At 38.3% G+C, this 26,122-nt stretch overlaps 1 protein-coding gene across 9 annotated transcripts in view; it reads left to right on the forward strand.

The window, feature by feature from the left end:
- ANK3 (ankyrin 3) overlaps positions 1 to 21,963 on the forward strand; it is a 597,115-nt gene extending 575,152 nt beyond the window's left edge. For 8 of the 9 annotated variants that reach the window (XM_079793866.1, XM_079793855.1, XM_079793857.1 and 5 more), the window contains 2 exons: positions 10,635 to 10,712; positions 18,620 to 21,953. In XM_079793866.1, coding sequence (XP_079649992.1) covers positions 10,635 to 10,703 — 69 coding nt within the window. In that variant the 3' untranslated portion in view covers positions 10,704 to 10,712; positions 18,620 to 21,953. Of the gene's footprint in view, positions 1 to 626; positions 678 to 2,440; positions 2,528 to 8,993; positions 9,078 to 9,199; positions 9,257 to 10,634; positions 10,713 to 18,619 lie in introns of all 9 variants that reach the window. The other variant, XM_079793858.1, reaches the window with a different exon arrangement.
- Positions 21,964 to 26,122: the final 4,159 nt, after the last annotated feature.

Genomic DNA, 26,122 nt, shown 5'->3' on the forward strand with positions numbered 1-26,122 from the left:
CAGGTATTTTTTTCACTTCTTTCCTGACAAGTGGGGTTTTGAATATCAATTTTTTTTAGCTAACTCTTAGTTTATGTAAGCAGTATGATTTTGAGTAAAATATTCCCTTTTAAAATGAGCCCACACAAAGAGAGAAGCAATAACACTCTGGTGCTTTAACTATGAACATGTGCAAAAGCCTATTAAAATCAATAGAAAGTACTGAAATATAAGTATAAATAAGCACCTTTATGTGTATACAATGTGCATACAGATTGGCTATTGGGGAACCAGGGAGAAGGCATAAAGAGGATTTAAAAACAAAGTCTTAACCCTGGAAGGAATCTCAGCTGAGTTCATCAGCAATGGGAAATAATCACTACTAGGAAATGTTTGCAACATTTTTAATAAATGAGTTTATGCCTTTGGTGTTGGTCACAGGTCCCACTCCAATGCATAAAGGCTTTATGAGCATAAAAATTCATAATGGAGTTCAAGCTTCTGGTAGATATGAGCCTGACCTCACAAGAAATCCAAAGATGTTCGGATGGGTCTTTTGTGACTAGATCATAGGACAATAGCAACCAACGAGGTCGTCTGATGTATGATTTCAGAAACAGCCCCCTTTTTGTTCCCTAAATAATCAGGTCAAAAGTCCGGGTGCAGCTCTTACACGAATGACTACCTGCTGTTACAAGGTAAAATTCTGTTCTTTTCCACCCCTTTCCATGCAGCAACCCATGGCAAGGAGTACTGAGAAAATTCCATTTGGCCTCTTAGTTAACGCTGTTTACCAATTCCTAGAGAATTCTCCAAAAGGAATCCTGATGAGGTCTTACTACTACATTCTGTCAACCCTTCACCTTAAGATTAGCATAGAAAAGAGTGGAAACTAAAGCAATGGCCACTTTTTATTTATGTGAGGGGCTGGTCTTAGATGATGCTTGATAGGATTATGATATAATTTAACATCTAGATTTGTTATTAGTGTTTGCATTAGTATCTGTTCTTCTGCTTTTAAATTTACCCAAGGGAAACCTGTTCCACAGTTTACGATTCTGTGTATGGTTAATTCCGACTGAATTCTCCCTTTGCCTCATCTAACCTACTAATCCTTGAATGCTGATTAGTACTTTTTTTCTTTCACAATATGAATTCCTCTTACCTTTTTCTGCCTTCTGGAGCCATTGCAGGGCCTCCTTTCACAATATTAGGTCATTTTAAGTGTCCTGAATTTATGGTCCTTTTCTAATGAACTTTAAAAAGTAATAGGAAACTTAGCAAGCAATATCTTTGCAAAGAGTAAGAAACTCAAAAACTGTTTCCATTTGACACTATATATTATTCAGTAGGATGTTTTGGTCACATGAACTTTCCCATAAAGTCAAGGTTGATATTATATTTTTGTTAAGTTTACCTTTGGTGAATATGGCCTACTATATTATCTATTTGACTAACGTTTCATTAATCATTTTAGCTAGCACTTATACTTCCCATAACAATTTTACTTGTTTTTCTTTTATTATCAATACTGCCATTGATTTTTTCTAATGGATATTAACTACAACTTCTAACTCCAGTACTATCAAATTTGAGGTAATTAGTAAACTTAGAAAATAAAATTTCAGTATTTTCAGAATTCTTTCATTAAAATTTAGAAATAAAATCATTCAGTAAATATTTTTCACCATGACATTTAATTAGAAGCCAAAGATATTTTTCCCTTTGAAATGTGAACTGATTGCCACTTGGCAATTTTTTTCATATTCCTATCCTTATTGCCTAAAAATTAGCATTTGTTTAGTTACTGTATTCTGTCTCTACCATGTTCTTGTCAGATGTGTTTTCTAATTTCATATCAGTTCTTTAAATAAGACCTCATATTTTGACATGTTTTACATTATTCCTTTATTTATTTGAATAAACTCTTACTAAATACCAATTATGCTTACATACATTCTTTACTTTTTATAAATTTGTCAAATCTGACCAAAATTTCATAAAAATCCAATACCATGCCTTTTTCTATAGATTAACTAAAACATGGCCTGAACTATAAAACTAGTTAAAAATGAATATTAATGTTTCTTCAAACTAATAATTAGTAGATGTACTTTCTGATGCCAAAAAGTCTCTAAAATTGTTATTTTTAATATTTTATCATTTATTTACCTTGGTCTTTATCATATATATATATATATGCAGGTAAAGACCAAAGTAATTAGATTCACACACTTATGCATAAATACATACATACATATACAGAGTAGTTTCACTTAGAATCCTGCTCAAAATTTTCTTTCACTGAAATTTTTAAAAACATTTTCACAAATATACATCACGATTTTCCTTAGAGGAGGGAAAACCAGCAAGTAAAAGTAATTCTTTTTTGATTTCCTTTCTCAGAATGTCTTTTATTTTAAATGTGATGGTAAAATTATGCTAAAAATACATTTATCAGGACTTGAAAAACAGTGAGAGTGATTCAAGCTCAGAGGAGGAACGGAGAGTCACTACCCGGGTTATTCGCCGGCGTTTGATTATAAAGGTATCCTGTAGCCGAATCATCATGGGGCATTGCTGTATTATTAGAAAGTCCTTTCTTGCGATTTTGAAAATTCAGCATGCTTGATAACGAAATGGCCCTCTATATGTTTGTCTGCACATTTGGAAGCTTATAAAAACAATAACAAAAGGGAAAACGTCATGTTGCTTGGTAGTGGGGCCTGTGTTTGACCTGACAGTTGTAATTAATTTTATCTGAGAATTCCTGGGAATTGTATCCTGCTTTCCCTGAAGAAGTGTTATATTGGTGAGAGAATAGTCCCTATCAAATGAAATGTTCATTGAAATCTCAGAGGCCGTAATGAGGGATGAGCTAAGAGGATTGAAAGGCTTCCTTCTCAGTCTCAAATTCCTTCTGCCTTCACAGTTTTTTAAGTGAAAATTAGTTTTGTTTGTTTTTTATCAATGACTGGGACTTTGATGTTATAGCCTGGATATGTGACACAAGGCAAATTTAAAAAAAAAAAAACCTATTTCAGAAGTTTTTGCTTACATTTATTGAGGTGACATTGGTTAATTGTATTGGTGATGGGCTCACAATGCAATATACAGATGATGTATCGTAGAATTATACATTTGAAGCCTATATAATTGTATGAACCAACATCACCCCAATAAATGAAATAGGTTTTTAACTTGACAAAAATATAGCCTGATTTCTTTTTTGTATGTTAAATTATAGGAAGCAATTTTTTCTGGAAATGAAAAATATAATCACCTGTTACAGCACAGTTGAATAAGCTGATTTCCCCCATAAAGGCCTTTTGAAGCACTGACTTTATGTGTGGGAAGGTCCAGCAGAATGTGTCTCAGTCTGCTGCTTGTCTTTATTACTGTCTTTAGCGAGATCTTTCTTGATGTTAAAATGATTGAGTGCATTGAACTAGGAAGCTGTTTTCAATACCCAGGCCTCTGAATGTGATCCAAATAACTTGAGGCTCTTTGGTTGGCAGCTCTAGAAAGAAAGGAAGGGAAATGTCTATTGAAAACCATTTGTCAAACTTATCCATTTCTAAAGTGTCAGAAGACTCAACAGAGAGCAGAGATGTTGGCTTAGGTATCCAAAAATTTTTAATCCTGCTGCTTGTACTTTTCATGAAGATCAGATTAAAGAAGAGAAGAAATCTGCTTAGTATAGTTTTTCAAAGACTTTGGAAGCATTAGAGAAGAAAATAAGGCCTTGTCTAAATTTTACATTATCCCCCAGTCAACCTTGAGCTCAATAGGGGGCTATCAAAAAGCATGAATCACTTCTTTGAAAATTCCGTACAGGCAAGCCAAATTCCTTATTGGGATCTAGCATATTTGTAAGTATTCAACATGCTATCCATAAATCCTCATAATCTCTTCCCACATCTTCCTGGAATTAGAGGAAAGAAATAATTCTGTTTTCTGAAGGAGGTAAAGCCATACTCTTTGCTCAGGCTTTGCTATTCTCATAATGTCTTCAAGAAATGGTATTTTAAAGTGAAACGTCTAGAAAAAGTGCACCAAACATAGTGTAACTTGCTTCTTCTTATGCTTAACATGTGATATGTTCATGTTGCATCCAAACCCACCTATTCCTTTAGAATAGCTGCCATGATAGAAGCCGGCTCTCCTTTATGTAAGAATGGGCAAAAATAGGTTTACAGTTGTAATACAAGAAAAAAATCTGTCACATATACTTATTGCTATACACATAAGTTTGCCTACCCCTGTATAGGACAGAAGAAAATAAGTGATCTTGCAAGAAAATTGGGAGGGTGGAGGGTAAAGAAATAATACTCTGAAGAATACAAAAACATCAAACCCCGCTCCCTATGTCAGTGAGCGCTCCCTTTTCTTCTCCTAGCATTCTACACATGCATTTTCAAGTTAGCTTTTATTAGAGTTATTATGTATTTGAGCTTAATATATAGTTAATTCTATAATTAATTCTTTAAAATATATTAACTTTCTTATTAATAAGTTTAAAAGACCAAAATACACTATGATGTTGTAGTGAGCTTCATAAAATAGAGGAGTCAGTGTAATTTCAGGGAGGTTGGGTGGAATCATCAGAGAAAGCATGGTATAAACAATAGAATCACTCAAGTTTTGAGAAATGTCTTTTGCATATGATAGAAATCAAAAGCTAACGAATAGCTATAATTATAATTGGAAATTATGGGTATAACAAAAAATATGTTACATATACTGTAGAAGAATCGTTCAGGTTAATATTTTTCTGTTCAGATTTTTGGGGCAGTTGAAAAGGGTCAGACTTCTATTGTTTTTCTCTTTACTCGTTTAGTATCTTTCTGACGTAAAAGAGCTTGAGACCACAGTAGTATATGGTAAATGTGGCTGGGAACCATCTTTGTCAAAAACATAACATGAGAATGTTAGGCCCTAAAGCAGTGGTTCTCAACCTTCCTAATGCCGTGACCCTTTAATACAGTTCCTCATGTTGTGACCCCCAACCATAAAATTATTTTCATTGCTACTTCATAACTGTAATTTTGCTACTGTTATGAATCGTAATGTAAATATCTGTGTTTTCCGATGGTCTTAGGCAACCCTGCTAGCGGTTCTCTACCTGTGGGTCGTGACAGGTTGAGAACCGCTGCTGTAGAGCCTAAGACCATCGGAAAACACAGATATTTACATTACGATTCATAACAGTAGCAAAATTACAGTTATGAAGTAGCAACGAAAATAATTTTATGGTTGGGGGTCACCACCACATGAGGAACTGTATTAAAGGGTCGCGGCATTAGAAAGGTTGAGAACCACTGCCCTAAAGAGATCATCAATACTAAAATCACTCTTTTGCTAGATGACAAAACAGGATTGGAGACCAGTTGATTTATACAGAATCACAGCAGGCAGTAGCAGTTCTGGGATCAGAACCTAATCTCTAGCCCTCCAGTGAAGCTTCTACCTGCTTTTTCCACAATACTATATTCTTTCTCTTCCAGAACAAATAAAAAATAACTTTTCCTAGACTAAATTAGGCCTTTCTAGTGGCATGGAAGAGAGCAGCATTGGACTGTCTTTCCTGAAAACTATGAAGCCGGAATGCTAGGAATTTGACCTACTTCACAGAAGCTATCTACCTTGGACTAAGTCAGCATATTTAGATTGTTTGCCACTTAAGTGTCAATAGTGTGCTCAGGATTCCATTACCAGAAGTCTAGGCAAATTTGTATTCTTAGCCATTCAACTTGTATAATAAGTGGGTTGAAAGTATAATTTTATAATTTAAATTTAATATTTTTTAAGTTGCTAAGGAATGAGTCAAATTAAACTCCCATTTATTTGGGGAGCTTTTAAATTTTATAAACATATTTATTTATTTCTATGTAATTTGATAATATCACAATGGTTTCAAATGCTAGAAAGCAATTTAAGTAAATTAACCAGTCCTATAAGCTTGTTTACATTTGCTTAAAATTCAGTGATTAGAAAAGTAAAAGTTTTAAGCCAACTCACAGCCAAACTATTGTGAAGTTTAGGAAGATTCAAATAACTGAAATTTCACTATACTAGTATAGTTCAACTGTATTTTCATGTCTACTTTTGAAATTTTTTTTACGATTTTCAGATTAAGAGTTTATATGTATGTTTTCCCCAAACCAAAAGTATATAAAGTTTGATGTCCCCATTCCATTGTCCAGCAGTAACTACTGTTCATTAGCTTTAGATTTTTATGTACATGTACAAAACATCCTTTGCAAGTGGTTTCTTAGAATATAAAAATGAGTTATACTGTATATATTGCTTAGTAACTTGCCAAGTTATGTGTGCGCCATATATATGATATCTACCCCCATTTTTTGGAAAGTTGAAGTTTTAATACTGTGTACATCAAAGCAAATTGGTACATTTTATATAGTTAATTGTTCTTTCATTTTATTCAAAAAATTCAAGGAGGAATAAAAATTAGAAAATGTTTTCGCAGGGTTTTAAAGGGAAGTAGTTAGTCTTCAGTAAGGTGGCCACCATGGTTGACATAGGTAGGTAGGTAGATAGACAGACTGTATTTTTCCTTAGAAACGGCATGTGCTAGGGAAGGGTATTGCCATCAATAAGGCCAGAGGGGGTAATTTTGTTTACTTAACAGTACAAACTGTTTCCAAGAACTTTAGAAACTAATTAGGGATTATTTTCTCTCATTAAGGAGAAGCCCCAAAGACCTCGGTAACACTTGATTTCCAATATATTTACAAAATTTTAAATGGATGATTTTTTAATGTATTTTTGACTCCTTCCTATCTATCTAATCTACTTTAGTGAGTTTTTACATAATCAGACAATTTATTTTGATCTTATTAAAGCATAATTGACTATACCTTATGACCATTTAAGATTGATATACCTTTACCTTTAATTTTACATAAATAGTGTGAATTTTCAGTAGGAAAAAATGCTACATACCAGAGTAGATCTCAACAACCTATATGGTTTGTTACTTATAAGTAGGGCTTTGCTTTTTTCTAAGACTATTAATATAAATCAGTATACTTATATGTATTCACTATATGCTTATAAATATAACTACTTCACATTTCTTTCAGAGACTGTCTAAACAGTTTAAAAATTAATTGGCATCTTTCCCCCCAAAAGGGTCCATTCATGATATGTCCAATAGGATTCTGTTTTACTGTATTTTCCTGGGATTCTCTAACACTCTAAAAACTAGACATTTCCAAAAGTTAGCTCAAAAATATTCCATTTATTCATATTTAAACTATAGTGACATCTTTCATGACCTTTTATTAGCCTTTTCTACTATCTTTATGCTTTTACTTTAAAAATAAAATGGCTTTTTTAATGACACCAACCATATTAAGTATAAATAACACTCCCATAAAGATGTATTGCAGATTTTAGTGCATTTAGTCATGAGTCCTCTACATTTCTCTAATCTCCTTCTCTCTGTTAAGTGTGTTAATTGAAATCAATCGTAAGCAAGATTCAAGGTGAACTAAATCTGAGTAGCAAGAAACATCTTTTATTTTCATCCCGCCTCTAGACCACAGTTGAGATAAGATGAGTCGCACACGCTGTCATGACCTATGATGCCACAATCTACAAGAATACAAAGTCACTTTGTAAAAAGAAAGAATGGAAATGGAATATTGTTAGCAAAACACAATAGTGTTTTCGTCTTTACACTTTTCTTCATTTTAAACCAGAACTGCCTTTCTACCTGTGACAACATAAAGCACTCATCAACTTCTCCCACCACTGGCTGGCACTGACAAAATTATCAGAGCTACCTCTTCCTTGACAGTCCCACTGACAGGGCTAGAATCCTGGCTCTCCCAGAGATGCAGCAGTCTTTGTGGCCTGCCTCTTTTCCTAAGAAACCAGCAGTACACAGTAACTGTAGTGGAGCAATATCCAGGTCACCTTTTCAACAAAAAGATTAACTAATAGGTAAATATGGCTCTAGAATAGGTCTGCATTTCAGATGTTTGTCCTTGTTCCCCAAAACTGTAGGGGGCACTAACTCAAAGTTGAATGAATACCAGTGCCGAAAACAATGTATCGCAAATACAGTCCTATGTTTGCTTTGAGTGGTTCTTCTTCTTATGCAATCATAGAACTAATAGATATTAAGGAGCCATCTAAATCTACCAAGCTTCCTATGAGCAGGATAGTAAGAGCCCATCTTGGTGAGTGAAGAATTTACTTCATTTTTTTAAACTCACTAGAGGAAGGTCTTTTGACAGTTTTCCCCTTCTAAACCTGGTAACAGTCACTAACTGAGAGATACTATTTTAAATTCCTTTCGTACTTTTTTTTTCTTTTTGTCTGTGGCAATGAAAACCAGATAATCAGTCATTACATAGGACCCTCACTTGAAAATAGTAGTATTCTGAAACCAAGTACTTCATCAGACAGCTATTCTCATTTATTTTAAGACCTATGAAAGGTTCGGTCTTAAAAAAAAAAAAAGTGAGATTTTCCCTGAACTTTCAGTGCTTCCAAAAAAATGTATACATTGCTCTTAGTAAGTGAAATTTTAAGTCAAACTAACAATGGGTGATAAATTTCCCAATTAAGGTACTATCTTAATTCAAATTAGACATACTGTAATTCATAAAAATGGGTTGTACTGAAAGTGAGATGATCTAATTAGAGCCCTAATCATTGGCTAATTTTTTTTCAACCAATGAAACTTTGCTTTATAAAGCAATGTGTAAGTGTTCATTCTATAGTTATGTATTTTTAAATTCTTCCTTCTTGGAGCTTGTTGCTAATCATCATCCTTGTACATACTTGAGGTTTAATGCTTTGAATGTTGTTGCCTGCTAAATAACTATCAGTGGAGTCAGCCTTTTCTCCTTGCCCTGGAAGAGCAAGTAGAACATATGCCTTCTTTTTCTAACATTCCGCAGAGCATGTGTGTGGTGTATGGAGTGGTGGGGAGATCTCTCCACCTGGTATGTTGCTAATCTCTATGCCACATCCTCTAGGGAGAGGAAGCAAAACACATTCCTGGTGAATCTGTCACGGAAGAACATTTTACTGATGAAGAAGGCAACCTCGTCACCAGAAAAGTAATCACCATTGGGATTCCATATTTCTCTTGGAATTTAGATGTTCTGTTTGCTTGTTGTAGTGTCCCCTCTTGAAACAGAAAACAGGAAACATCTCTACTTTTCACTATTGCTTCCTACAGATCACTCGGAAAGTAATAAGACGAATGGTTATCCCACAAGAGAGGAAAGAGGACGTGGTAAAGGAGGGGGACTGCCCCAGAGAACGTAGAGGATGAAAGCTTTGTGAACGCTCTAGTGTACGCGGCTAACAGGCTGGCGTGGGCAGTGTGGCAGCTTGAAGCGTTTGCTGCTCCTGATCTCTTGTGCATTTGATCAGGGTCAAAGAAAAAGACTTTTCTTCCTAACATTCCTTAACATTATATTCTCTTACTATCTTCAGAGAGTTCGCAGAGATATGTTCATTTATGGAGGTTAGAGCATGCCAGTTCAAGACTGCTAGAAAAAATTAAAATCCTCTACCACCACCAAACCCCCTGGCAGGGCCCCACCCATGCCCAGTGCCTGTCTGGGCACGGATGGAGAGCATTCGTTTCCAGCAAATGCACAGGGTTTAAATGTTAGACTGGCAAAAAGCTCAGTTCAAGATCCATATATCAAATATATTTTCCCTGAACAATATGTTCTACGGAGAAATCTGAATTCCCCCATTCTTAACCCAAAAATTCTCCTCTGTGTTTCCAATGTGCCAATTCAGGGACTAAACTCATTACTGAGCCTTATAACTCAGCAGATGGATCTCCATCTCCCAGAGAAAGCACTGCTAGTTATTTCTTCCTTCCTTTTCTTAGAACTTTAACCTTTTCATTTTAAAAATAGAAACTTTAATAGCCTGTGTTTACATAAGACAAAGTGAACTGAAAATTTCTCAGGAGGCCTAAATCTGTGGAAAGGCTACTGTGCTGTCCATTAATTATAAACAGGGTAAAAGCTGAGTATTTGTACAAAAACTTTGCTCTCAGAGAAGTGTGTCCCATTGCTCGGTGAAGAGAGGTCTTGTTTTATGGAAAATGGATGTCTGCCTGGTCTGGAGTGAGAGGAGGGGTTGGTAATTCCACAAATAATAATCAATAATAATTTTTAAAAGTCCCTTAGATCCACAGCATTTCCATGGTGTTAGTTGTGATTAGTGGTTTACTGAGAACTTTCAGTCTCATTATAACAGCTTAAAATTCTGCTGGCTTAAAAATGCGTAAGTTGTAAATAACTAATATTATTTTATGTTTGGGGTTTGATTGCCTTGAGAGCTTCCGCAATGATTTCTTTTAGCTTCCGACCAGAAACGGACAGGCTGCTCCTTTTTGGATTCCTCATTAACCTGAAGTACCGTGAAGTACAGTGGCGCTGTCTTCATTCTGGTGGTGCTCTCTAGCTTGCCTGGATGATGCTAAGCTGTGTGGTTAAAGCCAGAGGATTGTATTTTGGGACTTGACGTGGCAAAGTGCTTTAAACTGAGTTTCACTTACCCTAATCCAGCCTCAAGGAACCAGAGTTGGAACTGCTTCATAACTAAAACTCCTTTGCCGTGAAATCCTAACGTGTGCATTCCTTTTAAAGCAGGGAGAAGGTTATAAGGTGAAGACAAAGAAAGAAATCCGGCACGTGGAGAAGAAGAGCCACTCGTAACAGTGAAAGGTCAGTCAGCGATGTGTGCTCATATCAACAACAGTAGCACTTAACGCCCTGTGGCATGCAGGAGGTGACTGAGAGCGCCCCTTCCTCTCTCTCACTGTGTTCCAGCTTTGCATATGCAGTATGAAGTTGTGAGAGTTAATTTTTTATGTATGCTCACACACACACTAAACTTGACTAGTTCACAACCCAGAAACCTTCTCATAAATTTGTCAGGAATGTCCATGTAAATGACATTTGCAGAAGCAAGTGTAAACAGTGATTTTTGAGTCTCCTCGAAGAGCGAAGGCTCAGTATCAAATGCAGGAGCAGTATGCAGTCTAACAGGAAGATAATTTGGCAACGAGTAATTCTTACAAATACACTGTGAGAATTGTATTGATCCAGCCTTTCCCCATTTTAGCGGAACAGCATTGAAAATATAATTTTGGTTAAAATATCGTAGTTGCCAAGTTTAAATTAAATGAATGAAATCCCTATATATTACTTCATATATTTTATGTAAGCCAAAGCAAATTAAATAGGAAATTAATTAATGGTACTGCTGTTTTTTAAGTTAAAATGTTTAAAGTTGTCTGAACTTTTCTTCATAGACAGTGTTTTCCTTTAGCACTGTTTTCTAAATTTGACTTTATTCTGTTTATTTCTACATAGCTACCCTTAGAAAGGCAATTTGGGGTGAAAAAGCAATATAGCTTTGAAAATATCCCCATAAGTCTGCAAGGTAAAGCGGGATGGTTTCTTTGGGGCTATTCACCAACAGTTCTCTTAGCCCCACTGGTCAAAGTAACAGAGAGAGCAAACGGGTTCCAGTTTCAGCTTTCATACCTCTGCTGCTCCCCAATTCCCAGAACCCTGGGGAAATATCTAGTCTCATTGCCCCCAATGTTTTATGAGAGGTAACTGTAACTAAGGCCAAAGTAAATTCTTAATTCTTCCTCCACTAAAACACCTTACCATTTTTTATTTATCCACTTAAATATTTATTTCACTTCCTCTCTCTGAGGCTTTCCACAGGGGCACGGAGAAGTCATCGCTAGACAGTCCTGACAAGGTGCTTGCTCTCCCTGAGCTTACACTTTAGACACTAAGTGGGAACCAATCATAACTAAGAACTGCAGGGTGCTCTGGAATAACATTTACTATGCATACTCTTCCAAGTGTTTCACTTGTGCGCCTAATTCTCACAACCAACCCATTTAACGGGTGAGAAAACAGGCCCAAAATTTTGCCCAATATCTCATAAACAAAAAATGGCAAAAAAAAAAAAAAAGATACACAAACCCAACAAGTGGTTGCCAAGTTTAAGTTAAATGAATGAGCCCACACCCTCAAACCTGTGAACCAAAACTTGACCCGGATCTGAGGTGACAGAGAAGCTTTCCTTTGGGAAGGGGATATTTGAGTTTTAAAGAATGAACAGGACTCAATTGGATGAGGGGTGGGAAATTTGCTATGGCTAGGCACAAGCAATAGCATTCTGCAGAGGCAAGAAGTAGGAAACAGGGAAAGAGAAACTGTGAGAATGGGTCAGTGTAAGTGGCAGAAGAGTTTGCCATTGTGTCTGGAAAGGTAGGAAAGATCCGAATAGGCCTTGTGTGTCTCTTGGTTAAGATTCTGGTCTTTACCCCCAAAACAGTGGGAAACCATTGACGGTTCTTAGGCAAGAGTGGGCTATGATGCAGGTTGTGTTCTGCATCACTCACTCTAGCTGCAGGGCAGAGAGTGAATCGGAAGTGGCAATGATGGATGACAAGAAAACCTGTGAAGAGGCTATGGTAGATCTTGGCTTGGGCAGTGAGGATGGTAAAAGGTAGGATGAATCGAGAGATAGCAACATGACTTGGTTCTTATTGGCTGATAAGGGTAAGAGATTGGATAATTAAGGATAATATCAGTGAAACAATATCTAGAATGATCCCACCTATTATGCATGTCAGACAGCTAAACTTGATGGAAGACATTATGTAGCAAATTACTAAAACACTGAACATGAGTTTGCTGTCTTGAATTGGTCTATTTAAGCAATTCTAAGTGAAAATAGAAACTAGGTCAATCAGCTTTAGTGTCTCCCTTAAACTTTAACATCTCATTCAGTCATAGACTCAGACACCAGATGGAAAAGAACCAGAAGTGGCCCTAGCCGGTTTTGCCCAGTGGATAGAGCGTTGGCCTGTGGACTGAAGGGTCCCAGGTTCGATTCTGGCCAAGGGCACATTCCCGGGTTGTGGGCTCGATCCCCAGTGGGGGGGGGAGGGGCATGCAGGAGGCAGCCAATCAATGATTCTCTCTCATCATTGATGTTTCTATCTTTCGCTCTCCCTTTCCCTTCTCTGAAATCAATAAAAATATGTTTAAAAAAAAAAAAGAACCAGAATTGTCACCTACACTAGCTGGGCCATTTTTATAGAGTAACAAATACCTAATATCCATGAATAAATGATGCCAAAAACTATATGACAGTGCTGTGCTTCTAGAGTCCTTTAGAGAATATAGCAGAGGAGCAACTTGCTCAATAAATATACAAGAGGCTTTAAAATTACAAATAATACACATTGTAAAGAAGTTGTCAGGGCCTGGGCTAACTTGCTATACCCCTCAAAGGAAAGAGAAACTCAGTAGGAGAATTCATATGAATATGGGAATAACTTCAGGGTAGAGCAAACGCAGTGTGTCAGATGGAAAGAATGGCAATTTGACTGCAAGCCCCAGTCTACTCTCCAGGGTGGTATTTACCTTTCACAGTGAACCTGGGAAATGAGTCCAAGAATACTGCCTGGAATTCCAAGACACTGAATGTGTGCTCTGGAAAAATCAATTTGCAAATAGATTGAGAAATTTTATAGCCCTGCTGGCTGCCCTTAAAATATATATAACAGAACTAAACAAGCAGAATACTTCCAAATTTCACTGAGTCTCAGATGGTGACATCAAATTTGTATTTCCCATTGTACAGCCAGTTTAATTTTGAGTTATCTGAACCCTGCACCGGCTTTTCTTCAATACTAAGCCACAACCATCCTACTTTTAATGGGGAAAGCCAATGGCTTAAAATCACTATAAAGATTTGTATGTAGTATATAGTGATTTATAGTTTATAAAGTGCTTTTCCATTTTCTTCTTGTGTAATCCTTCAAACAAGCCTTGAAGCAGGTCAGACCAATTTTGTTTACTTCATTTTAGAGATGAAGATACCGATGTCAGCTCAGAGATGTCAGGTGACATTTCTGCTGTCACACAGCTCATGATTGATACTCTTGCCTAGTAGTGCCCTTTCTGTTACACCAACCTTTCTAAAATTATTTATGAACTAGAGGCCCAGTGCACAAAATTTGTACACTGGGGGGGGGGGGGGTCCCCTCAGCCCAGCCTGTGCCCTCTCGCAGTCCGGGACCCCTCGCTTCTTAACCCCCCCCCCACCTGCTCGCTGTTCCTTACTGCTTGGCTTGCTGTTCCTTAGTGCTGCCGTGGAGGCGGGAGAGGGTCCCGCCATCACTGCTGCACTTGCCAGCCGTGAGCCTGGCTTCTGGCTGAGTGGTGCTCCCCCTGTGGGAGCTCAATGACCACCAGGGGGCAGCTCCTGCATTGAGCGTCTGCCCACTGGTGGTCAGTGCGCATCATAGCAACCAGATGTTCTGGTTGTTCTACCATAACCGTCGCTTAGGCTTTTATTATATAGATAATAGTCATATTCTATCAAATGATTACTGTATGACAGGTACTAGGTAAGATTATTACTAGTATATAACCCCCATTCATATAATCCCCAAAATACTACTATAGGGTAAGTACTACCATCCTTTTTTTATAAATGAGGAAAATGAAGTTTTACAATTTAAATGACTTACCCAAGGTCCTATAGCTAATGAGCAAAAGCTATGAAATTTGAACTTATCCAGAACCTAGTTATTAACTATTACTTATATTAATAGTTTAATAGTATTTGATGACTATTAAAGCCTAAAAGCAAACTTTAATTAAAGTTTGTACAAAGGCAACCTGTAGTAAATTTCTTCATACTCTACATAGTAAAAACTGTGTGGGGTTTTTTTGTTTGTTTTTTTAGTAAAGCAAACTTTTATTTTTAAGGTAGCCATAATCTATAAAACATTTACTTCAAATGTACCATTAGAGGGCTGATTAGTGAGTCTGTGGCAAGGGAAGGTGCCCAGAAAGAAGCTGTAAAAACAGCAGGATAGCTGTATTCCAAACCTGGGGGGGGGGGGGGGGGGGGAGAGGAATGCTCAGGATCTCACAGCCATATGGAAGCCAAGAGTGGCAACAGTGCCCAAGCTTGCCAGGGCCACCATTTATCTGAGTCAAAAAGTTGACTAATTGTATTTATTCCTTCAAAAAATATTTGCCCTTTCACTTGGTGAAGAATGAAAAGGGTAGGTAGATATGCAATCATGAAGAAAACCTCCATGCTGCCTGTCCTTCTGGAACTCTTATCTTGCAAGGAGGAACGAGATGGGACAAAGGTTGTTCAAGGGCTAAAAATACAAAACCCAGGCTCCAACGAGAAGGAAAGAGAGGTTGGTAAGAAGAGAAGGAAGGACTAGCGTAACAAACGCTCTGTGTTCTCAGTGGGCTCTAGGGAAGGCCTATCAGAAAAGGCTTTCCTGAGGCCACAGCAGAGCTAAGTCTTTAAAGATGAGTAAGCGTTAACCTGCAAAGGTGCATCTCATTAGGGAGAGCAGTCTGCACTTTCAAGGAGATGGCACTTGAAAGGTAGAGAGAGTTAGATATAGATGAAGGTTAGGGAAGGGAAGTATAAGTGGATGCAAAGGAAAAGTTGGAGACCAATGTGTTGATGACAGACATGTAGTCTTGATCCTCTAGATCTCGGGTGGCGGGGGGGGGGGGGGGACCTTTTATCTGCCAAGAGCCATTTGGATATTTATAATATTATTTGAGCGCAATACAAAATTATCAACTTAAAAAACCAGCCTTGGCAGGGCCAGACGTTCCTCACCCCTGCTCTAGATCCTCCTGGTGTGTGTGGCCTATGGACCAGCAGTATCAGCATTACCTGGGAGTCCTGTTAGAAACACAGAATCTTTGAGTTTACCCCAAACTACTGAATCAGAATCCGCATTTGAAGATCCCTGGGTGATACATATGCACATCAAACTGTGAGAATTGCTGCTCCAGAACATAGAACTGGCTGTCAGACTTGATTGAACACTGGAATCATCTGGGAAGCTTTTAAGTTTTGTGGGGTTTTTTTTGGATATTGGGTTCTGCCCCCAAGAAATTCTAGTAAATAAACTGAAATGGCATATGGCCTGGACATTGGGGTTTTTTTTTTAAGTCTCTGCAGATAATTCTAATGTGCACCCAAGTGTGAGAACCGATGGAGAGTAGTGGGCATTAAGCCTGAAAAGGTTCATTGGGCTACAGAGAGCTTCAGACATCTTTTTTTTTCTTTTTCTTAAGCTAGACCTTAGGGGCTAAAAACTACTGGTATGTAGACCTGTAAGGAAAGGTTGATTCTAACTCAAGCATACTCCTGACTTGAAAATGTGATTTGGAAAGGACAGCATTCATCTATAAAATATAAACTGCCATGAAAATCCATTGAATAGCTGTTTTTCTACATTTTAAAGTGTTTCCTAAAAGAAATGAAAAAGTACAGTGAAATGATTAATTTTTTGAGTTGGTTTCTACTACCTTTGTGTTTGAAAGTTCTGCAAAACCCAAAGACAGATTCCTAAATGCAAATGCTTCTACCTGGAATCTATTCTCTAAACCCAGAAAGGGAAGATGACTTGTCCTTTTTTTTTGAAGTCATCTTGATGGCACCTGCCCTCTCACACCTTTCCATCAGGTGTCGCTCTTATCACAGTTTATACAGGATGTCGATATTTTTATAACAGGCACTCAGCCAAGGCTCTAATGCTTTTTGTGCAACTTGGTATAAAGTCTTTTATCCAATGATGACCTCCTTGCACCTGTGTGATGGGAGCCAACACACTCTGGTGTGAGAACAAGAGAGATTTTTAAGGGGAACTAATTCCCAACTTTTTCTTTAAACTATCACTCAAATCATACCTGAATATAAATGGGCATAATTAATAGCATTTTTAAGATTATAGAAACATATCCACTATTTCTAGAGAGATAATGGTCGTTTGCATTGAATGATAAGAGAAAGACCTTACTCCTTATGGCCAGATTTATCCTTGGAAGTTGGATTAGTTTTTGGAAGAGATGAAGCAAAAATAAATGAAGTTCAATTGAGTTGCCCATCTACATACATTTACTAAACACTATCAAACTATATATTTACAATAGGTGAATTGTATGGTATGTAAATTATGTATCCATTAAGCTGTTAAAAGCAGGGGTCTATGGGAGGGGTTTGATTAGAGAAAATTGCTGAAAATTCTCCCTAAGAAAACAGCATGATAGCACTAGGGTAACATTATAGGACCATCTAAGAAGCCTGGTGCCTGGAAGATTAGGAATAATATAAAAACAGAGGTGAGAAAACCCTGATCTTCTTACTCTGATTTGCACACCTTCTGGCTTGAAGCCTGTCCAAATGAGTCACTTTCCTTCTCTGGAGCTTCTGCAGAGCCATGGGAGGGGGCGGGTGTTGAAATCACCCCAGAAGGAATTGATACTTTGATGTTCTTGGCTCTCAGCATTGGTGACCTGGGGCGTGGAGGTCGGTAGCACTTTTAATACAAAAAAGGAAGCCAGAACCGCAGTAGAGCAGACAAAGGAAGTGCTGTACCAACATGTTTACATAAGCCAAGGTATCCTGGGTGACCCATCTAAAGGGGAAGAAACTTGTCCAGGATAAGTAAACAATGTCAAGGTCACTGGGAAGACTTTTGGGCCTTAACAGAAATAATCCTAAAGGTTATCCTAGACCTGCTTACATGTTAGTGAACAGCGCTGTTCCTAACGTTGTTCTTGCCTTTCTCAGCTTTCTGTAGGGGCTGTGTCTTGTTCTTGGGCAGGCATTCAAGTTTGTCACCTTCACGCTGACAAAGGACTAGATGTGGGAATAATTTTATTTTATGGAGAAAAAGTTCATACCAAGAACAATACATACTGCACCAAAGTATGAAAACCTTTGCCAAAAAAAAAAAATGTTGATTTATTTTGACATATTAAGAGTGGCTATAAAACAGATACTTTATGCAGGTATTATCGAGTAAGACAAGACATCTTAGTGGAGCCTCAAAAAAAAAAAAAAACCCTCAAAATTAATTTATCCTGTCACGACTGATATGGGACAGGAAAGGGGAAAGTATTCTTTCCAATGGCTGAAGATTGTTTTTCCATATGCACATTAAAATGAAAGACTATTTCATAGTAATGAAGCAATAGCACTGTCCTCCCTCTTTGAAAGACTGGTTGCATTTTGGGAGGTGAGGGACATAAAGCATACAGACAGGACTGAGATGCACTATTCTGACTCCATATCCCTGGCGCTGGCCCGTTGTGCCCACGAAAACCTCATGCCCCTGCTATTGTGCTGTTGGTGGAAATCTCAGAGAGCACCCCTGTAGCCTCTCCATTTCACAGATAAGCCAGAGGCCCCCAGGGCTTCCCCAGAGTGAATGACCTGTGCATCCAAGACAGACCTAGAAGAGAGTCTGACTCAATCTCTAAAACCACAAATAGAGCAAACAAAGTTGCATGAGGTCACGGGATCACCAAGGAGAGGTCATTGCCTTCAAAGAGCTTTCTGGCACACATCAGGGCCTTGTCCTCTCAGGCATCTAGCAGATAGCCCGAGTCCAAAGTCTCATGCTAACCTGCCCATTAGGAGGCCCAGGACTCCCATTCTCTGAGCCTTTTCTGTTGAATAGCAAGGAAGGCTTAGGCAAGTTCTCTATTTTTAAAAAAAGAAAGCAAGCTAACCTCACTACTTATTGTCTGTCTTCCCACAGGATCATGTGTTTTTACTGCCAGTATTGAGAAATTCATGGAAGACATGTCAGCAGGAAGTAGAGATTCGAGGAGAAGGGTGTGTGCGTGTTTGCTGCTTCCACACATTAATGGCATGATTCTTTTTATTTTTTACACAAAAAGAAAAAAAGAAAAAGAAAACCACCCACATTTTAATTTAGCATGAGCCAACTTACAGAGCATGGAAATTCACTTTCATTCCCAGGATTGGCACGTGTGCAATTAGCAATGCAGTGTATATACAAGAAGCCATGCCGTTAACAGTTTATCTCAAGTAACTTGGTGTCATTTACAAAAGGAAGAAATTCCTGCCTCCAGAAGGAACAGAAGGAGATGGACTGATGAAATCACAGAGAAACACTAAAATTACTAAATCCACAACAGCTCGCCTTATTTTTCTTGGACCCAAACTGTCAGGGTATAAACACTATTTGTTTCTTTTTTAAAACATCTATAGTTTTGCTGTAAATAATAACAGTGTATAAATTCTAACAGAAAAATAGAATAAATGTTGATAAGGCACTGCCTCTTAGAACCCAAACAGAACATTGCAAATGCATTTAACATCATAGAGGTCTCAAGGGACTTCACCCTAGAAGAGGAGGGAGGGGTTCTGGGTGGGGGAGGGACCTTTACTGATTCTTGTATATTAGCAATTATAATGTTTGTATATGCAAAACCGCTAGCTTGATTTTAAAAAAGCAAATCTTTAAAATCTGCTGCAAATTTAAATAATTCCCAAAATGAGGAATTCTGTAGTTCTGTGAAAAAAAAATTTTCTTCAGAATACTAATATTTTGATGCATGTGTATCACCTTATTTTGATTAAATCTTTTCCAATTTTGCAAACACTACCGTATACTGCAACACAGAAGATTTTATCTGTAAACAAAAAGCCCTTCATCTAATATTTGTTGCTATTGCCAATTTTCCAATTAAATGACCTGAAAATGGAAGAAAAAAAAAAAACCTATACAGTAGTTGCTTTAGGGGGAGGGGGTGCTCTCTGTTAGTGCTTAAAAGGGGGGTGATGCTTGCCGCTTTAGAGGTGGATGGTGCTCATAAGAGGCCCCAGTCAGGGGTGTTTAAAATGGACTGAACAGAAATCCTTAGATAGTAGAATGGCAGCACGCTGTAAAATTATCACTGTATCGTGTACTGGCTATAAGATGTAGACACCTTTCAGTAAGCCAATCATTTGTAACCATTCTAGCAGTGTCATACTAGATTAATAAGGCTGCAGTGTTTTTAAAGGGCATTTTTATTTGGGTTTTGGTGAAATTCTTTAATTTGTTGATTATATTCATATGAAATCAGCATTCATGGACACATAGCTCTAATGACATATGTATGAAAAACCATACACTGGATGACCTAGTCGATTATTTAAGCATAAAATAAATTGTGTTAAACTCTTCACCTATCTGTGCTCTACTATGTCCTTGTGTTCACTGGCAGAAGATCATTGTCTAACTCCTTATCATTTGGCAGCACCGATCCTCCTCACCAATCCTATTGGTGTCTCTGCCTCTGTAGTCACTAAGGAGATAGTCCCCATAACATTCCGTTCTTCCCTGCAAACTCCCAATCTGCAAAAATTTGGAGCATTTCATAGAGGAGCCATGAATTAAAGATTAATGAGAAATGATCTTTGCTCACATCTGGGTTGGGCTGTCCCACCACCCCACCCCTCAAAAGTGGGAAGTTGGAGCTATTAGAACCGGCATGCCCAGAAGTCATAAACTGGCACCTCCAGGAATCATTCCACTTGCCACTGTTTTACCCCACAAAGCAACTGTTCGTTTTTTACTTGAGATTCATTGTCAGTGCTTAGAAGTTAGGAAATTTCACACAGTAACCAATTTTCTAACTTCTCTTGAAAAGATTTGGCCTTACTGCCAGAAGACACCTTCTGGGGCCATGTTGCCCTCTCCAGCCAGGTGTGTGGTCTCCAGGCACCACAGTCCGTCTCATTATCTCTCTCTCTTTTTTTTTTTTTAAATCCTCACCACAGGATATTTTTTCATTGATTTTTTAGAGAAGAGTGGAATGGAGGAGAGACAAATATGGAATGTGCCCCTCCCCCTGCACCAAAATTATCCTATGACATTCCCCCCACCCCAGCCTACCCAGGCGGAAAGGTTTTTTAGAAGAAACTTGCCCCAAAAGCCTCCAGGTGTCCTAACTTCCCATATAAGAGTTATGAATTGTGGACGCACAGTACTTGACAGAAAGGTGTTTATTCTGAACTAGAAGCCTGATGAAGTGTGCTTGTCTAGGTATTAAATGGGTGTTATGTGTATATACCTGAAAACTTGACTTCAGGACTATATGATGGGCTAAACTTAAGGTCAAGCAAAAGTTCATAAATTTAATCAGAGAAGTAGCCAAAATAGGATGATCAAGATTTTATTTGCATCTTTGTATATGTATATATGTGTATGCATGGATTGAACTGGGAGCATATGTTATTTATTCCTAATACTGTCTTTGACCTGCTGGCTTATAAAATGTATTTAAGCTTTTTCCTCAATCAAGGGAAAAAAAATTAACTGTGATGATAAGATTCCTGATATTTGCTGGTTTTCAATTTTATATTCCTACCAAATTCCTGAGTTTGTTCAATTAAAATGTATTATCACTATTAAATTGCCAAGTTATGGCAATATACTGTGCAGGGTTATTCTACCATTCCTAAGAGGGACCTACTTCACTGAACACATAAGCAGCCAGCTTCTTTCCTCTATTAATAAATACTATCACAGTGTCCTCATGTTCATTTGGTATCCTCCTGGGTTCCATCAAGATAGGTTTTTATCCAGGGCAAATAAAAAAGTTGTTTGCTTGCCTTTATGAGCATCAGGTCACAGCAGGGATATATGAGAAGCTCAGAAATATAAATCGCCAGGGTGATGACTCTCTGAAGAAGCCACTGATCCAAAAGCTAACTTCCTGAGTCTTGGTGTTCTTGATTCTGGCATTTTAAAAGGTGTGTAATTTCCTAGTCATATGGCACTGCTCCTTGCTCATGAATTTATGATATAGTCCAGAAATAAACATGTCTAACATTGAGATTTGAGCCAGACTTTACAAGAGTTCTTTTAGTAACAGAGACCCAAAAAAAGACAGTGGCGTAATTAATTTACGTGGTTACCTAGCTAACCATGCACCAATACAAAATAAATCAATAACAGAATGGACTCTGGCTAACATCCTTAGTAGTAAGTCCTATAGCCTTTGGTTCTTTAACAATTAAATGTAGACCATTCAAAATAGACTAAAATGAAATTTACCATTATATCTGCCACACTCAATGACTGACAGGCATGAGCAAAATGCACCACTAGGTGATCCTGTAGTGAAGAAATTTTATTCTTCATTCCTTGGTGCTTTCTGTATTAAGGAATAAACACCCCAAGGGTTGCAATTTCAACAGGACATCCTGAGACTCCTCACTAATTCCTCAAAGGAGTTCCAAAGCAAAGCAGAGATGAACAGGGTGAGAGGATTATAAAGGCAGTGGGAAGAAGCACTAGGCCATGAAAGGTACACCAGAAACAAGAACGGAAATGTCAGGTCTTTTTCTCCAAGACTACCTTAAAACGCCCTATCCGAATCCCAGAAAATGAGCTCCCTGCCTACTTTCCCCTAACATCATCCACTTTTCTTCTGAAATTCAACTCAAACAATGACACAATTCTGAGAGCTGGGAAAATTCTGAGAGCTGGGAAGGAATGAGGACTTACAGGCTTCCTGCATCTGAGGGACACTACCAGGTCCTCAGACTAAACTGTGCTCCCTGAGAGCAGGGACTTTGTTCTGCTGCATCTATAGTAGGTGCTCAGTAAGAATTTGAGTGCATGAATGAGTCAAACATCAGAGGGCAAAGAACAGTAATTGGGAAATGTTACTCTGTGCACTGTCTTGCGCACCATTTTCTTTACAGGCTCAAGCAGGTTGGAAATTAAAGGAAAGCACCGCTTTTGAGTCTAATAACTTCATTCACTGAGAACTAACTTGTGTCACCATCCTCCACTAGCCCTTTCCAGCTGCACAATCCCTTATTAGCCACAAAGTCTTAAATAATCGGGCTTGGATATCCAATACCACACCAGCAAACAACACACCAGTCATGCTGCTGAATCAGACATCGTTCCCATAGTGATGGGCTACTGTCCTCGTCGTCATCACTGACTGGCCACGGAGAAACCAGGCAAGAGTGTGGAGACCTTGCCACGATCCCTAATTTCTATGAAAGAGTCAGATTTGTGTCTTCTCTTTCAGACATGATATCCAAATTTTTAAAAACTGCCTACCTCAAAAGTCCCACCTCAGTGTTGCAGTGTTTGTTGGGTTCGTTAAAGACCAGAAGGTACAGAAATTACATCCAATAAACCCCTGGGATGCATAATGCCTGCCGAGGTGTTTTGTTTAGACCACAGAGTTTGAAAAAAAATGGCCAACATTTTTTTTTTAATCAGGAGATTTTAGATTTAAAGAAAAAAAAGAAATTTGAATTCTCTTTAAAATCTAAGGAAGTGACAATGTTGTTTCTGAGATCCCTTATGATAACAACTTCTTGGAGCAAAACCACACCTGCCATGTTTGGACAAGCATGTGTTTTCTTGTTCACCATTGTCCCTCCTTTTCCTCCTGTCTCCAAAACCCAGTCTACTTCATTTCCATTCCCAGTCCTTGTTTGATCAGAAGGAGAATGTGGCAAAAATGATGAGATCATGCTTGAGTTCTTTTTATGGCAAGCAAAACATCTACCTTATTTTTATCCTCAGTGCCAAGCAGATGGAATAAAGAAGGGAGTGAGAAGAGAAAGGTGGATCATGAAGTTTTTCCAAACATCCATCCATCCATCTCATTCAACATGTGCTGAATGCCTGCCACTTTTCAGATGCTCTCCCAGGTACAGAATACATCCATTTCCTGCCCACTATCTTCCAAGTGAGAAGAAAACAAACAGCCTCTGTGTGCAGTCAAAATCTCCCGGGAAAGGAAAAAGCCAGCTCTGCTGAGTGGAGCCATTGCACTTTCACAATTAAGTGAGACTCAAGGCCTGACAAAAACATCAATTTTGGTAGAAAACTTCTAAAACATTTCAAGGATATTTAAACAACTCTGTAAGAGAATACAAGCCCATCTCGCTTCCAGAAATTCCAGATTTAGATGGAACCAGTTGAAATTTTGAATTCATACTCAATATTCTTTACATCCAGTCCTTCACAATTCTGACCTCTTCACAGAGTCCATCCTGCTGACACCAGCCCACACTGGCAACTCAAGCAAACTAAGTGAGTGCCCCATGATTCAGCATTCAAATCCACATCCTTGATGGTTTCTCTGGACATCTTGTTCTTCAAGAACAAGGACTGTGCTTTCCACAGTCCCAAGAGCAGAGCTGGGTGCACAGAGGGTGTAATCAACATTCAGCTTCACATGCTAATCATTTACTTGTTCTCTATGGTTAAGTTTTACCAGACTCCAGCTATGCTGTAGGACACACTGATGGCTCAGTCTGGGCGCACACCTACCCGTGGATGGCAGTGCTTGAGTGCAGAAAGGGGCAGAGCTAGAGCTGCCTCATGAGAGCCTGGCTTGCTAACCTGCTATCATGTCAATGTGCCTTGCTTAGGTAAAGCCTAAAGCAAGCAAAGGGTATCTAAAGAAAAGCCTGTGAAACCTTCTTAACCCACTCAAGGCTGATAGAGATAGACATATAGACAGATGCTTAAATGGATAGATAGAGTGGGGACAACTGTGGTACAGTAGGCTTTAGAGTAATTCTCATGCTTTTAACTATAATAAAACTTTCAACTCACAAGTTCCATAGGCTAAAGTAGTCATTCTCTCAAATGTCTGTGGAGACTAGCTAGGTCATCTAAATTATACAAAAGGGTTGTGGTAGACTGCATTGTATATAAATTATTGGCTGCCTCTCCCTGGTGGTAGATTATAGTTTCCCATCCCATTGACATCACCTTAGCTACACCACTTGCTTTGGCCAATGAAAGTAAAGGCGATCCTCTAAGAGCTAGTGCATTTTTCTTCATGCTCCCTTTCCTCCTCCTTCAACACCAGCGATGCTCCACACAGACTACTACCTGGCCTGGTGCTGGAGTAAAGGTAACATGGAGCAGAGCCACAGTTAACCTGCAGTGGACATGCAATGTGAGCAGGAAATAAGCCTTTCTAGTAAACCACTGAGATTGTTCTGTCATTGGTTACTATAGCATAACCCACGAGTAATATTCAAATCAGGCAGAAAACATTAAAGGGCGGTGGGTATCTGGGTAAGCACATTCCCCTCCTAAAGAGTCTGCCTTCTAAAGACTAGCTCTGCTAGGTTTTCTCATTTTTTAAATGTTGGTATTTGATCTTATCCCCTCCCTAATAATATTGTGAGTCAAACAAAACATGCCTGTGGACCGCCAGTCTTCAACCTCTAGCTCTTGGCATCTGCAGAATGAACACATACCTGGATCATGCCATACAGATTTACTGAGGTGTGATTTTTAATTACCTACTATGAAGCTGATGTGCATAAGCAAATAACTTAATTCCTGCACCAGTCTAATGGCCGACCTAACATCCCCACCTCAGTGCAGCTTGGTTGTTCTCTCTACACCATTTCAAATGCTGAAACTCGTATTAAGGGTCTGAAGGGGTTACTTGGCTTTTCTTATATTTTATAGCATTTTAGTGAAGAGTTGATCTTCACTTGTGCATCTAAACTTGATGTGGCTCCTAACTTCCGCTATAACCACATCATATCACCTTATCCTCTTCTCTCACTACCTTCCAGACCAGTGATAAAGTGTAGTCCATGGACTTGTCTTAGTCTGAGAAAATTGTGTTGCCTATCTGCAATGAGATATTAAAAAAAAACAAAAACCTGATCCAGAATGTAAACCAACTATGCTACTAGGCATATTCTTTAGTTCAGTTGACTTTTTCTAAAATATACTAAGCCTTTCTTGAGAAGGAAATGATGTACAGATTTACAATCTGGTGCAAGTTCCTTATTTCTTCACAGCTTGGTGCTCTCCACAGCACAGTTCTAGCTTCCTTTTTGTTCCTCAAAAATGCCAAGTTCCTCCTCATGTCATTCCCATCCCATTTGTACTTACCCTCTGCCAGGGAAACACGCATCTCAACCTCCAAGTGTCATCACCCCTCAGGCCTTCCCTGCACACCTTCTCTATAAAGTAGCCAGACCCCCCAATCCAGTTATTCCATCACATCACCATATTTATTCCCTTTATAGCATGTATCACTATAGTATACTTTTTTATTTGTACACTAGATTTTGTCCTCCTTATTCATTGCTACATCCAGAGCATCTAAGACAAGGCCTGATACCAGTAGGTACAAAATATATTTGATGAATAAGTACATTCATCACACATTTGTTGTCTAAGTAGTTGTGGGGTAAGAGGGGAGCACAAACAAGTAGAGAATACATATCTGAATGC

This window comes from Cnephaeus nilssonii (assembly GCF_951640355.1).
Source record: "Cnephaeus nilssonii genome assembly, chromosome: 16".
Taxonomy (NCBI): domain Eukaryota; kingdom Metazoa; phylum Chordata; class Mammalia; order Chiroptera; family Vespertilionidae; genus Cnephaeus; species Cnephaeus nilssonii.